Source organism: Nerophis ophidion, linkage group LG12 (assembly GCF_033978795.1).
Source record: "Nerophis ophidion isolate RoL-2023_Sa linkage group LG12, RoL_Noph_v1.0, whole genome shotgun sequence".
Lineage (NCBI taxonomy): Eukaryota > Metazoa > Chordata > Actinopteri > Syngnathiformes > Syngnathidae > Nerophis > Nerophis ophidion.
In genome coordinates this window covers 16,334,486-16,349,716 of record NC_084622.1, presented here as the reverse complement: position 1 = coordinate 16,349,716, position 15,231 = coordinate 16,334,486, and the positions used below count along the sequence as shown (strand labels likewise).

At 38.8% G+C, this 15,231-nt stretch overlaps 1 protein-coding gene across 3 annotated transcripts in view; it reads right to left on the bottom strand.

Moving 5' to 3' along the window:
- The window catches only part of gcnt3 (glucosaminyl (N-acetyl) transferase 3, mucin type), a 45,497-nt gene extending 30,564 nt beyond the window's left edge, over nucleotides 1-14,933 (bottom strand). The window contains exons 1-3 of one of the 3 annotated variants that reach the window (XM_061916940.1): nucleotides 13,984-14,933; nucleotides 4,668-4,712; nucleotides 366-764 (exon numbers count right to left, since the gene is read on the bottom strand). In XM_061916940.1, the coding sequence (XP_061772924.1) occupies nucleotides 366-764; nucleotides 4,668-4,712; nucleotides 13,984-14,828 (1,289 nt within the window). In that variant the 5' untranslated portion in view covers nucleotides 14,829-14,933. The remainder of the gene's footprint in view (nucleotides 1-365; nucleotides 765-4,667; nucleotides 4,713-13,983) is intronic. The other 2 variants (XM_061916942.1, XM_061916941.1) reach the window with 2 other exon arrangements.
- Between the last annotated feature and the right edge of the window lie 298 nt (nucleotides 14,934-15,231).

Below are 15,231 nucleotides of genomic sequence, written 5' to 3'. Positions count from 1 at the left end.
TGAAAGTTATAAGAAGCAAAGTAAAAAAACAAATTAATTTATTCAAACAAGTGAAGACCAAGTCTTTAAAATATTTTCTTGGATTTTCAAATTCTATTTGAGTTTTTTCTCTCTCAGAATTAAAAATATCCAGCAAAGCGAGACAAGCTTGCTAGTAAATAAATACAATTTAAAAAATAGAGGCAGCTCACTGGTACGTGCTGCTATTTGAGCTATTTTTAGAACAGGCCAGCGGGCGACTCATCTGGTCCTTACGCTACCTGGTATACGAGTACATATTGCGTGATTATTGTCTAGAATTGTAAAAAGGGACAAGCGGTAGAAAATGTCTGGTAGAATCAGTGTTACTTGCAAGAGTGAATTACCTGGCATCTAAAGCTTTGAAGTAGAGAATGGCCTCCAAGCACCTGATGACCAGGTCATCCACCAGGGGGTCAAACTTGTTGGCCAGCAGGTGATGTTGACTCAGGAGCCACTGCAGGTCCCCCAGACCATAGACACACACCGCCTTTCTATTCACCCCGGAGCACGGACCGTAGGGGGCCCCTTTCCTCACGTCCCCCGCCAGGTAGCTCCACTTGACCACCCGCGCCAAGGCCTGCATGTCGGACAGGTCGTACTTGGCATTGGTGGGCACGGCCCCGGGGACCGAGGGCATCCTCTGCAAGGTGGCCCACAGGTGCTCGTCTGGACTGTAGGTGTCCTTCTCCCACTGCAGCAGGGCCCGGACCTCCTGGTCCTGAAGCACGTGCTCCACAAAGGCCCTGAAAGTGAAAGGTTTATTGGAGCACAACTGTCTCTCGTGTGTGTGTGTGTGTGTGTGTGTGTGTGTGTGTGTGTGGTCATGTTGTGTACACCTGTGTGTCTCATCTGTGTGTGTGTGTTTAAAAGTGTATTTCCGTAAGTGTGATTGGCCGCCTTTTAACACCTGACTTTTTCCGTGTAAGAATTGTGTGTCTGTGCAACGATCTGAACCTGTAAAAAAACCTTCACATTTCCTTTCCCAGTATTCACCACTAGTCGGCGCCTTGCACTCCTATTATTCTGTGTTGAAGTCAATCAATTCAGACTCGGTCACTACGTTTCCATGCACTAAATTAGTCAGATTTCTCAAACAGTTCGATTTTTTTGTATTTTCACTGATTTCTTAAACAGTTAAAATTTTGGGATTTTCGCTGATTTCTCAAACTACAATTTTTTTGTATTTTCACTGATTTTTTACACAGTTCATTTTTTTTGTATTTTCACTGATTTCTTAAACGGTTAGATTTTTGGGATTTTCGAGGATTTCTCAAACAGTTCGATATTTGGTATTTTCAATGATTTCTCAAACAGTTCGATTTTTTGTATTCTAACTGATATCTCAAACATATCAATATTTTTTTATTCTCAAACAGATTGATTTTTTTTGGGGTATTTTCACTGATTTTGCAAATAGATTAAAAAAATGTTTTAATTTCGCTGATTTCTCAGTTTGATTTTTTTTGTATTTTCACCGATTCCTCAAACAGTTCGGTTTTTAGTATTTTCACTGATTTCTCAAAGATCGATTTATTTTTTATTTTTGCTGATTCCTCAAACAGATTTTTTTTTATTTTCACTGATTTCTTAAACCGTTAAATTTCTTGTATTTTCGATGATTTATCAAACAGTTAGATATTTTGTATTCTAAATAATTTCTCAAACATATCGATATTTTTTATTTTCGCTGATTTCTCAAACAGTTCGATTTTTTGTATTCTCAAACAGATTGAATTTTTGGTATTTTCACAGATTTCTCAAATTTTTTTATTTATTTTCATTGATTCCTCAAACAGGTTTTTTTTGTATTTTCACTGAATTCTCAAAGATCGATTTTTTTTTAACTTTTTTATTTTTTGCTGATTTCTCAAAGTTAGATTTTTTTTTTCCGCTGATTTCTCAAACTGTTCGATTTTTTGTATTTTCACTGATTTTTCACACAATTAAATGTTTTTGTATTTTCACTGATTTCTCAAACAGTTTGATTTTTTGTTTTCTAACTAATTCCTCAAACATATCGATATTTTTTATTTTCGCTGATTTCTCAAATAGTTTGATATTTTTGTATTCTCAAACAGATCAAATTTTTGGTATTTTCACTGATTTCTCAAAAACATTTTTTTTTTCACTGATTTCTCAAACTGTTTTTTTGTTTTTTCACTGAATTTTCAAAGATAGATTTTTTTTTTCCGCTGATATCTCAAACTGTTCGATTTTTTGTATTTTCACTGATTTTTCACGCAGTTAAATTTTTTTGTATTTTCACTGATTTCTTAAACGGTTAGATTTTTTGTATTTTTGAGGATTTCTCAAACAGTTTGATATTTGGTATTTTCGCTGATTTCTCAAACAGTTCGATTTTTCTGTGTTCTGATTTCTCAAACATATCGATATTTTTTATTTTCGCTGATTTCTCAGTTTGATTTTTTTGTATTTTCACAGATTTCCCAAACAGTTCGGTTTTTTGCTTTTTCACTGATTTCTCAAACATATCGATTTTTTTTATTTTCGCTGATTCCTCAAACAGTTAAGAAAAAAATTGATTTCGCTGATTTTTCAGTAAAAAAATTTTTAATTTTCACTGATTTCTTAAACGGTTATATTTTTTGTATTTTCGATGATTTCTCAAACAGTTCGATTTTTTGTATTCTAACTGATTTCTCAAACATATCGATATTTTTTATTTTCGCTGATTCCTCAAACAGTTCGGTTTTTTGTATTCTCAAACAGATCGATTTTTTTAGGCATTTTCACTGATTTCTCAAATAGATTTTTATTTTTATTTTCGCTGATTTCTCAAACAGTTCGACTTTTTAAATATTTTCAACGATTTCTCAAAACAGTTCGGTTTTTGATATTTTCAATGATTTCTCAAAGATCGTTTTTTTTTTTTTCTCCGCTGATTTCTCAAACAGTTACCGTAGCACAAACAATGGCTCACTTTCGGTGTCTCCGTTGGTGTGACATGAAAAGTATTTGTAGAATACAAAATATTTGGGCGTTGGCGAAGAAAAATTAGCCGCACCGTTTCATGATAACATTGTAGCAGCTTGTGGTTTGGAAAATACGGTAGTGGTGAGTGGAGGGAAAGGAAATGTAAATTGTTGACGTGTATTTTCCCACCGTCCCTGCACAGACACACAAGTCTTACACGGCGGAAGTGTCACATGTCAAAAGACAGCCAATCAGTCTTCCTGCTTCATACACACTTGTATTCGTACCTTCTTGGGACCTCCGAAAAATGTTGACCTTTTTAGGACCACCCTTTCTACATATATACAGATTTGTCTATGGGGACGGGTATAACGCGGTTGGGAGCGTGGACGTGCAAGCAACCTGAGGGTTCCTGGTTCGATCCCTGCTTCTACCAATCTCGTCACGCCCGTTGTGTCCTTGAGCAAGAGACTTCACCCTTGCTCCTGATGGGTTGTGGTTAGCGCCTTCCACGGCAGCTCCCGCCATCAGCGTGTTAATGTGGAAATAGTGTCAAAGCGCTTTGAGTACTTTGAAGGTAGAAAAGCGCTATACAATTGATTGATTGATTGAAACTTTTATCAGTGGATTGCACAGTACAGTACATATTCCGTACAATTGACCAAAACCCTTTTACAACATTAACAATATATAACATTAACAATATATAAGTACTATGCAAATATAAAAAAGGTAAGCTTTTAGTTATTTATTATTTTTTTGTTTGTAATTGTTTTTAAATCTTCATTATTTACTTCAAGTTATTACAGTATGTCTATATATACATTTTTATTTTATTTTTTTGACAACATATGAAATAACAAGTGTGTGTAAGAAATTGAAATGCGCTCCTTTGGCCATTAATAATAATAATTTAAAAAAAAATGTTTATAGAGACACTGTAATAACAAAGTAAAAAAATACATAAATAAATAATTTAAAAAAAATTAACTGAAAGCAGTCTTTTCCTCACAATGTGTTGATTTTTTTCTTATAAAATTGGGAACAATTTCTCATAGTCTTTCTGTTTATGTAATATTGCACTATTTTCCCATCAAATCATTATTTTTAAGTAAAATTATGCAAAATGTTATGTCACAAATGTCACCATTTTATGCAAAATGGTGACATTTGTCATATAAAATTCGGACTGTTCACGATGTTGCCAATTTTTTTGTTGTTCTTGTAGAACTGAAATTTTTTTTGAGTAAAATTGTGACTTTTGTCATAATTTTGCCAAGTAAAATTACGATTATTATACTGCCAACATTTTTAAAGTTTTCCTATAAAATTGTGACTTTGTCATAATTTTGCCAAGTAAAATTACGATGATTATATTGCCAACATTTTGAAAGTTTTCCTATAAAATTGTAACTTTTGTCAAGTAAAATTTGGACTCTTTTCATAAAATCGCCAAAATGTTAAGCTTTTTCTTGTCAAATTGTGACGTAGAGTAAAAACCCGACTTTTATCATGATATTGCACAAATTTTCCGTTTTTCTTGTACAATTTTCACTTGCGTTGAGTAAAATTACGACTTTTATTATGCACCTGGGGTTAGTTTGATTGGCAACACTAAATGGTCCCTAGTGTGTGAATGTGAGTGTGAATGTTGTCTTTCTATCTGTGTTGGCCCTGTGATGAGGTGGCGACTTGTCCAGGGTGTACCCCACCTTCTGCCTGAATGCAACTGAGATAGGCACCAGCACCCCCGCACCCTGGAAAGGGACAAGTGGTAGAAAAATTGGATTGGATTCATTTGGGCCAAAAGGGGCGCATTTCAAATTCTTACACACACTTGTTGTTTCATATGTTGACCGGAGGGGGAGTACTTTTAAAACAGACACACAGTCAATTTGAAAAATCCCTCCTTTTTGGGACCACTCTAATTTTGATAGATTTCACCACCAAGGGGGCTAATGAGACATTCTTTATTAGATGCAATGGTTTTCCATGATTTATGTCCTAAATTGTTGACTACTCCTCATATGGAAGCTACTTTTCCTTGTTGATGCCTCAAGAAGGGTAAAAATACAAGAACACACACATATACATAGATCGTACAAGAACACACACATATACATAGATCGTACTACTGACAGATTTTTTTTTTTTTTTTACACACAGAACTCTAAATACGGACACACAAATGAAAACACGCGTATCGATGACACAAATTGAGATACAGACACAAAAATGAGGAAAGAATTTTGCCCCAATAATTCTTCACAGTTGAGGCCCTTAAGGATATTTTCGTTCACTTTTGTCTAAAAACGCCAAATTTGGCACAGGTGTAGCTCAGGACATACTTAAAGGCCTACTGAAATGAGATGTTCTTATTTAAACGGGGATAGCAGGTCCATTCTATGTGTCATACTTGATCATTTCGCGATATTGCCATATTTTTGCTGAAAGGATTTAGTAGAGAACATCGACGATAAAGTTTGCAACTTTTGGTCGCTAATAAAAAAGCCTTGCCTGTACCGAAAGTAGCAGACGATGATGTCACCGGTGTGAGGGCTCCTCACATCCTCACATTGTTTATAATGGGAGCCACCAGCAGCTAGAGCTATTCGGACGGAGAAAGCAACAATTTCCCCATTAATTAGAGCGAGAATGAAAGATTTGTGGATGAGGAAATTTAGAGTGAAGGCCGAGGGGGAAAAAAAAGAAAAAAAGGCGAGGGCAAGTGAGAGCAATTCAGATGTTTTTAGACACACTTACTAGGATAATTCTGGGAAATCCCTTATCTGCCTATTGTGTTGCTAGTGTTTTAGTGAGTTAAAGAGTACCTTAAAGTCGGAGAAGTGTGTGTTCACGGGTGTCTTGAGGCCAGTGTCTGAGGGAAGTCACGGCAGCAGGAGGTCGCTGGTTCCGCTGATCTCCGATAAGAGGCGACTTATTTCCACAATTTTCTCACCAAAAACTGCCGGTTGACATGTGGTCGGGATCCTTGTTCGCCTGACCGTTCTGATCCATTGTAAAGCTTTATCTTCGGGAATTTTAGAAAAGGAAACACTGTGTGTTTGTGTGGCCAAAGGCTAAAGCTTCCCACCTCCATCTTTCTACTTTGACTTCTCCATTATTAATTGAACAAATTGCAAAAGATTCAGCAACACAGATGTCCAGAATACTGTGTAATTATGCGATGAAAAGAGACGACTTTTAGCCGTAAGTGGTGCTGGGCTAATATGTCCGCTCCAACTCGAGACATCACGCGTCATCATTCCGCGACGCTTTCAACAAGAAACGCCGCGGGAAATTTAAAATTGCAATTTAGTCAACTAAACCGGACGTATTGTCATGTGTTGCAGTGTTAATATTTCATCATTGATATATAAACTATCAGACTGTGTGGTTGCTAGTAGTGGCTTTCAGTAGGCTTTTAACAGGAGAACTACTACAGTAGCTTGTGCAGCGATTGTGGTATTTGGCCTTATTTGATGCCATACCTGAACCATCATACAATGGATCAATTGTGACATTTATACATGAAGCTGTAGCAATCACAATTTCACTGAAATCTTTGAGATCCTTATTCTACAGTAGAAGCATTTAAGTCTCACCTTAAAACTCATTTGTATACTCTAGCCTTTAAATAGACTCCCTTTTTAGACCAGTTGATCTGCCGTTTCTTTTCCTTTTCTTCTATGTCCCACTCTCCTTTGTGGAGGGAGTCCGGTCCGATCCGGTGGCCATGTACTGCTTGCCTGTGTATCGGCTGGGGACATCTCTGCGCTGCTGATCCGCCTCCGCTTGGGATGGTTTCCTGCTGGCTCCGCTGTGAACGGGACTCTCGCTGCTGTGTTGGATCCGCTTTGGACTGGACTCTCGCGACTGTGTTGGATCCATTATGGATTGAACTTTCACAGTATCATGTTAGACCCGCTCGACATCCATTGCTTTCCTCCTCTCCAAGGTTCTCATAGTCATCATTGTCACCGACGTCCCACTGGGTCATTATTGTCACCGATGTCCCACTGGGTGTGAGTTTTCCTTGCCCTTATGTGGGCCTACCGAGGATGTCGTAGTGGTTTGTGCAGCCCTTTGAGACACTAGTGATTTAGGGCTATATAAGTAAACATTGATTGATTGATTGATTCTAGCAACAAAAGTCCTTCGCTTTTGAGTGTTTGTAAGGGGTCATCAGAGACAACATACAGTGAGGCCAAAAAGTATATAGTCAGCCACCGATTGTGCAAGTTCTCCCTATTTAAAATGATGGCAGAGGTCTGTAATTTTCATAATAGGTACACTTTAACTGTGAGACAGAATGTGAAAAAAAAATCCGGGAATTCACATTGTTGGAATTTTAAATAATTTATTTGTAAATTATGGTGGAGAATAAGTATTTGTCAACCATTCAAAGCTCTCACTGATGGAAGGAGGTTATGGCTCCAAATCTCACGATACATGGCCCCATTCATTCTTTCCTGAACACGGATCAATGGTCCTGTCCCCTTAGCAGAAAAACAGCCCCAAAGCATGATGTTTCCACCCCCATGCTTCACAGTAGGTGTGGTGTTCTTGGGATGCAACTCAGTATTCTTCTTCCTCCAAACACAACGAGTTGAGTTTATACCAAAAAGTTATGTTTTGGTTTCATCTGACCACATGACATTCTCCCAATCCTGTATCATCCATGTATCCATTTTGGTATAAACTCAACTTGTCGTGTTTGGAGGAAGAAGAATACTGAGTTGCATCCCAAGAACACCAAACCTACTGTGAAGCATGGGGGTGGAAACATCATGCTTTGGGGCTGTTTTTCTGCTAAGGGGACAGGACCATTGATCCGTGTTAAGGAAAGAATGAATGGGGCCATGTATCGTGAGATTTGGAGCCAAAACCTCCTTCCATCAGTGAGAGCTTTGAATGGTTGACCAAATACTTATTTTCCACCATAATTTACAAATAAATTCTTTAAAATTCCTACAATGTGAATTCCTGGATTTTTTTTCATATTCTGTCTCTCACAGTTGAAGTGTACCTATGAGGAAAATTACAGACCTCTGTCATCATTTTAAGTGGGAGAACTTGCACAATCGTTGACTGACTAAATACTTTTTTGCCCCACTGTAAGTCCCACTTGATGCTGCTGCTGCTGCTGCTGCTGCTACTGCTGCTGCTGCTGTGACTATCAGATGATGTGGAGGCCATATTGTTTGATAACAGCTAAACTAAAAAATGCATTAAATGAAAATAAAGTTGATGATTTTCACAAAGCTAGATTAGGCAGTAGAATGACTATACATAGATAAGCTCTTCTGTATGATTTTCACATCAGGAGAAGTCAGGAGACACAACAGTAACCTGTCGAGGGACCAAACTATTATCACACTGTGTGGATAACAGTGTCGGAGCCTTCTCTGGCACACTACTGAAGATGTGTCGCTTGTCCAATTGTCCTGGATTTTAACCCTGACCAAGTCTCATAGCCCACACAACTCACAAGAACACCCCACCCCCCACAACCCCACGTTGTCTGTCTACCAATCTTAAAGGGGAACATTATCACCAGACCTATGCAAGCGTCAATATATACCTTGATGGTGCAGAAAAAAGACCATATATTTTTTTAACCGATTTCCGAACTCTAAATGGGTGAATTTTGGCGAATTAAACGCCTTTCTGTTTATCGCTCTTTTTGCGATGACGTCAGAACGTGACGTCTCCGAGGTAATACAGCCGCCATTTTAATTTTCAACACATTACAAACACCGGGTCTCAGCTCTGTTATTTTCCGTTTTTTCGACAATTTTGTGGAACTTTGGAGACATCATGCCTCGTCGGTGTGTTGTCGGAGGGTGTAACAACACTAACAGGGAGGGATTCAAGTTGCACCACTGGCCCAAAGTTGCGAAAGTGTCTGCCGCCAGACCCCCATTGAAAGTACCAGAGTGTCTGCACATTTTACCGGCGATGACAGACATGGCACAGAGATGTATGGATAACCTGCAGATGCATTTGCAACGATAAATTTAACAAAATCACAAAGGTGAGTTTTGTTGATGTTGACTTATGTGCTAATCAGACATATTTGGTTGCGGCGTGACTGCCAGCTAATAGATTCTTAACATGCTACGCTAATCACCGCTAACATGCTATTTACCGGCGGTGCTAAAGCAGACATGGCACGGAGATATATGGATAACCTGCAGATGCATTTGCAACTATAGAGTCAACGAATTCACAAAGGTGAGTTTTGTTGATGTTGACTGCCAGCTAATCGATGCTAACATGCTACTTACCGGCGGTGCTAAAGCAGACATGGCACAGAGATGTATGGATAACCTGCAGATGCATTTGCAACTATATTACGTTTACTTCCACCCACATTTAATGCGAAAAAACACTTACCAATCGAAGGATTTAAGTTGCTCCAGTGTCACGAGATGCGAAAGTCCTGATCGTTTGGTCCGCACATTTTACTGGCGATGCTAACGCAGCTATTCGGCCATGCTATGGCTATGAATAGCGTCAATAGCTATTCGCTCAATAGTTTCAGTTTCTTCTTCAATACTTTCATACTCCAACCATCTGTTTCAATACATGCGTAATCTGTTAAATCGCTTAAATCGCTGAAATCCGAGTCTGAATCCAAGCTAATGTCACTATATCTTGCTGTGGTATTCGCTGTTGTTTGTTTACATTGGCAGCACTGTGTGACGTCACAGGGAAATGGATAGTCGCATCGCAAATAGCGAAAATCAAGCACTTTAAAGCGTTTTTTAGGGATATTCGGGGACCGGTAAAATTTTGAAAAAAAATTCCAAAAATACAACAAGCCACTGGGAACTGATTTTTATTGTTTTTAACCCTTTTGAAATTGTGATAATGTTCCCCTTTAACAACAAGGACATCTCGAGCGAGTACTCTCCACATTTGGCACAAAGGACTGTCCAGACCTCTCGTCCTGGGTTTTTTGATTCTAAGATACCTTTCTGTTTCTATTGAAACAGAAAGCTATATTACAGGGGGGAAGGAGGTAACACTGACTTTCTCTACTTTTACTAATGTTACAATGAAATATATCTGTAGCTTTACATTCTATTTGTGTTGAAATATATGCAATACATCTTGGTAGATCAGTGGTTCTCAACTTTTTTTCAGTGATGTACCCCCTGTGAACAATTTCATTAATTCAAGTACCCCCTAATCAGAGCAAAGCATTTTTGGTTGAAAAAAAAAGAGATAAAGAAGTAAAATACAGAACTATGTCATCAGTTTCTGATTGATTAAGTTTATGAGTACTTCTATGTGTAGAAATCTTTATTTAAAATTGAATCATTTGTTCATTTTTCAACAAGTTTTAGTTATTTTTTATATAGTTTTTTCAAGAAAGACCACTACGAATGAGCAATATTTTGCACTGTTATACAATTTGAAGGCCTACTGAAACCCACTACTACCAACCACGCAGTCTGATAGTTTATATATCAATGATGAAATCTGAACATTGCAACACCTGCCAATAAGGCCGGGTTAGTTTACTAAATTGCAATTTTAAATTTCGCGTGAAAGTATCCTGCTGAAACGTCGCGCTATGATGACACGTGCGCGTAACGTCACGCATTGTAGAGGACATTTTGTTCCAGCACCGTTCACAGCTATAAGTAGTCTGTTTTCATCGCATAATGCCACAGTATTCTGCACATCTGTGTTGCTGAATCTTTTGCAATTTGTTCAATGAATAATGGAGACGGGCTTCACGGTGGCAGAGGGGTTAGTGCGTCTGCCTCACAATACGAAGGTCCTGCAGTCCTGGGTTCAAATCCAGGCTCGGGATCTTTCTGTGTGGAGTTTGCATGTTCTCCCCGTGAATGCGTGGGTTCCCTCCGGGTACTCCGGCTTCCTCCCACTTCCAAAGACATGCACCTGGGGATAGGTGGATTAGCAACACTAAATTGGCCCTAGTGTGTGAATGTTGTCCGTCTATCTGTGTTGGCCCTGCGATGAGGTTGCGACTTGTCCAGGGTGTACCCCGCCTTCCGCCCGATTGTAGCTGAGATAGGCGCCAGCGCCCCCCGTGACCCCAAAAGGGAATAAGCGGTAGAAAATGGATGGATGGAATAATGGAGACGCCAAAGAAGAAAGCTGTAGGTGGGACGCGGTGTATTGCGGCCGCCTTTAGCAACACAAACACAGCCGGTGTTTCATTGTTTACATTCCTGAAAGATGACGGTGAAGCTTTACTAGGGAACAGAGCGGTCAAGCGAACACGGTTGGATTGGACCACACACACAAAGTACGGTGTATTATGCAGCGATCATTTCGAAAGATCGTGTTTCGAAGAGGGTCCCTTTCAAAGGGCAGAGATGGGCATCGCCACCACCCGTCAACTGGTGCTGAATAAAGGTGCGGGGCCAACCTTCAGGTTGTACAGGTACGACCATATATTGTTTTTAATCAGATTTGTTTTTATATTGTTTTGTTTTGTTTTTTCATATTGGTTTTATATTTATTTATTTTTTGTTTTTATTCAGTCAATAGTGGAGCATAATATTGTTTTTTTAATATTGTTTTTAACATGGCTGTGCAGCACTTTGGAAGCGTTATTGTTGTTTAAATGTGCTATATAAATAAAGTGGATTGGATATAATCTCACTAAAACACTAGTAACACAATAAGCAGATAAGGGATTTTCCAGAATTATCCCAGTAAATGTGTCTGATAACATCTGAATTGCTTCCACTGTATAGTCTTTTTTTTCTTTCTTCTAGTCCTTCACTCTCACTTTCCTCATCCACGAATCTTTCATCCTCGCTTAAATTGCCCTCTTTGGGGATTTTAATAGAGGTCCATCTGGATTCATGAACTTATTTCTAAACATTTATTCACAAAAAAATAAATCACTATAAAAACATCAATATTTATGGAACATGTCCACAAAAAAATCCAACCGTCAACACTGAATATTGCATTGTTGCATTTCTTTTCACAGTTTATGAACTTACATTCATATTTTGTTGAAGTATTATTCAATAAAAATATTTATAATGGATTTTAGAATTGTTGATCATTTTAGAATATTTTTTTAAAATCTCATATACCCTTTGGCATACCTTCAAGTACCCCCATTTGAGAACCACTGCCCTGAGCTACACTTGTGCCAAATTTGGCGCTTTTAGACAAAAGTGAACAAACAGACCCTAAAATCTCCCTAATTTGTTGTGAGTTAATGCACTGTGTTGGTTTTGTTCTTTGAACAAGGTGATATTCATGTACGGCTCATTTTGTGCACCAGTAAAAAAAATATGGCAACACTTTAGTATGGGGAACATATTCACCATTAATTAGTTGCTTATTGACATGCAAATTAGTAACATATTGGCTCTTAACTAGTCATTATTAAGTCCGTATTAATGCCTTATTCGGCATGGCCTTATTATAACCCCAACTCTATAACCCTCTAACTCTAACTAAATAACTCTAAATTATTTTTTTTTATTAGAATTAGGGCTGCAACAACTATCGATTGAAATCGATTATAAAAATAGTTAGCGATTAATTTAGTCATTGATTCGTTGGATCTATGCTATGCGCATGCGCGGAGGCTACTTTTTTATTTATTTAAAAAATTATATATATATTTTTTAAATAAACTTTTATTTATAAACTGCAACATTTACAAACAGCTGAGAAACAATAATCAAAATAAGTATGATGCCAGTATGCTGTTTTTCAATAAAATACTGGAAAGGATAGAAATGTAGTTTGTCTCTTTTATCCGATTATCAATCGATTAATCGAAGTAATAATCAACGGATTAATCGATGATCAAATTAGTTGTTAGTTGCAGCCCTACTTAGAATATGTTCTTTCAAAAAACTCTAAATTAAGTCTTTGTCACTTAGAATATGTTCCCCATACTAAAGTGTTACCAAAAACATATACCGTATTTTTCGGAATATAAGTCGTACCCACGGCCAAACTATGAAAAAACCTCGACTTATAGTCCGAAAAATACGGTAACTCTGTCTTGAATTTGAAAAAAAACATTAAAATTAGGGATGCACCGAAATGAAAATTTGTGGCTGAAGCCGAAGCCGAATAAAATTTAAACGCTTGGCCGAAGGCCGAATACCGAATAATGAATGCAGTTTTTCACAATTTTTTTAATATTGCATAAATAGCCTAAAATAAATACAGTATTTAGACATGTTTTTCAAATAAAGTAGTTTTTTTATTGAATATTGACATTTTTTTAATATTCCAGTAGTCTTTGCTTTTCAAAAAAAGCACAGTTTTTCATTTATATTAGGCCTTCAAACAAAACATGCATTCAAAAAAAAAATAAAGTGCATTAAAGTGGATAAACCCACAACAAATGAATTATTGTCCTTTTGGCAAAAGTCTGCTTAGCCACAGTAGATATGCTAATAATGTAAACAGAAGGCTTAAGTAAATCTCAATTAAGTGTGTGCTTGTAACCTCTTACACTTATACAGGTAGCCTACACAACAGGCTAATAATGTAAACAGAGGCCCCAGTAAATCTCAATAAGTGTGTGCTTGTAACCTCATACACTTATACAGGTACACAACATATCCCAACGTCACCACGTCACTGAACGTTGGTTGATTGCGTCACCGCGTCAAAAAATTGCGTCACACGCCACTATTCGGTCTTGTTTTTAACTCATTCCACCGAAGGCCGAATGTGGCTTTTTTTGCCATATTCGGCCGAATATATTCGGTTACCGATTAATCGGTGCATCCCTAATTAAAATTGTATTTTTCACTAAAGAAGGGTTTGGTGAATGCACATATGAAACTGGTGGGGTTCAGTACCTCCAACAAGGTTAAGAAGCACTGTTTCAAAATAATTAGCGCCCCGGCGGCAATTCAAGGAAATACGGTAGATCGATTTTTTTTTTTTTACACAAGTGAAAACACGCCTATCGATGACACACATTGAGATACAGTCACAAAAATGAGTACACGATGCGGTTGAGAAACACATTTTGCTACAATAATTCTTCCATACCTGCTGACCACAAAGTAGGCGTTACCGGAGAACATCGGGGTCCGAATGGGCGGCGGGCTCTTCTTCACGTCAGTTCTGACCAGGTCCTGGCTGACGTTGTAGTGATACAACCAGCGTTGCTTCTTGTAGTCGTTGGTGGCTTCGGTCTCCATGCTGTTCCTCCCGTTCAGGACCTTCAGGACTTCCACAATCTCTTTGTTGGTTTTAATGGGGAAGTCTGTGCCGCAGGTGTTCAGCAGGTACCTCCAGCGCACCGGAGACTTGGACAGGGTCTCCATGCAGTTCAGGTCCGCCTGCACTCTGGACCACGAGGCGTAGGTCACCTTCTCCGACTTGTCGGCCATGAAGACGTTCTGGAAGCAGGAAGCGATGGCTTCCACGGCGGCTTGGAACTCCCCGGCGGACTTGCGGTCCACGTGCACGCAGTAGAGGTTCTGGGGCGCGTACACGGCCCGCAGGAGGCGCTCGAACATCTCGATCTGGTCGTGGACCACCATGGAGTACGCGATGGGAAAAGCCCTCTCCTCCTCGCTGAGAGGAACCGTGAAGAAACCTCTGCGGGCGACGTAGACCTGGCAGTCCCGGGTCAGGTTGACGTAGAAGTCCTCCTGTAGAGGATGGCGTCTCCGGGGGGAGGACAGAAGACGCTCCAAGTCCTCCTTGTGGTGCTGCAGGTCTGCTGTGAGGAGAGCAGAACATCCGGGGTGGTCGGCAGAGAACTGCTGTGGCGTTTTAAAGTCCGGCTTCCTCAGGCTGAAGAGCGTGAGAAGACTCACGAGGACCAGGATGACGGACGTCAGCAGGCGGCCTCTGAGGAACTTGTCAAAGATCCTTCTCTTGTTCATTGCAGACAAGAAGGGGATGCTCTTGTGTGTTCAGGTGTGGCACCACCAGGACTTTTATTGGTGGACTACAGACAGTCAGGAGGCGTGTCTGCTTGACTTGTACTCCAGGCACCATTTGTGTGCCGCTCTAGTCTACAGGATCATCCAATCCAATCCAACCCACTTTATTTATATAGCACATTTAAACAACAATAACGTTTCCAAAGTGCTGCACAGCCATGTTAAAAACAATATTATGCTCCACCAATGACTGAATAAAACAAAAAATGAATAAAAATATAACCAATAAAAACAATATAAAAATAAATATGATTAACAACTATTTTAAAGGGTAAAATCAATTAGAACAGTAAAATAAAAATAAAAGTGTATAAAAAAGACAGAGGACAACAGAGGACCACAC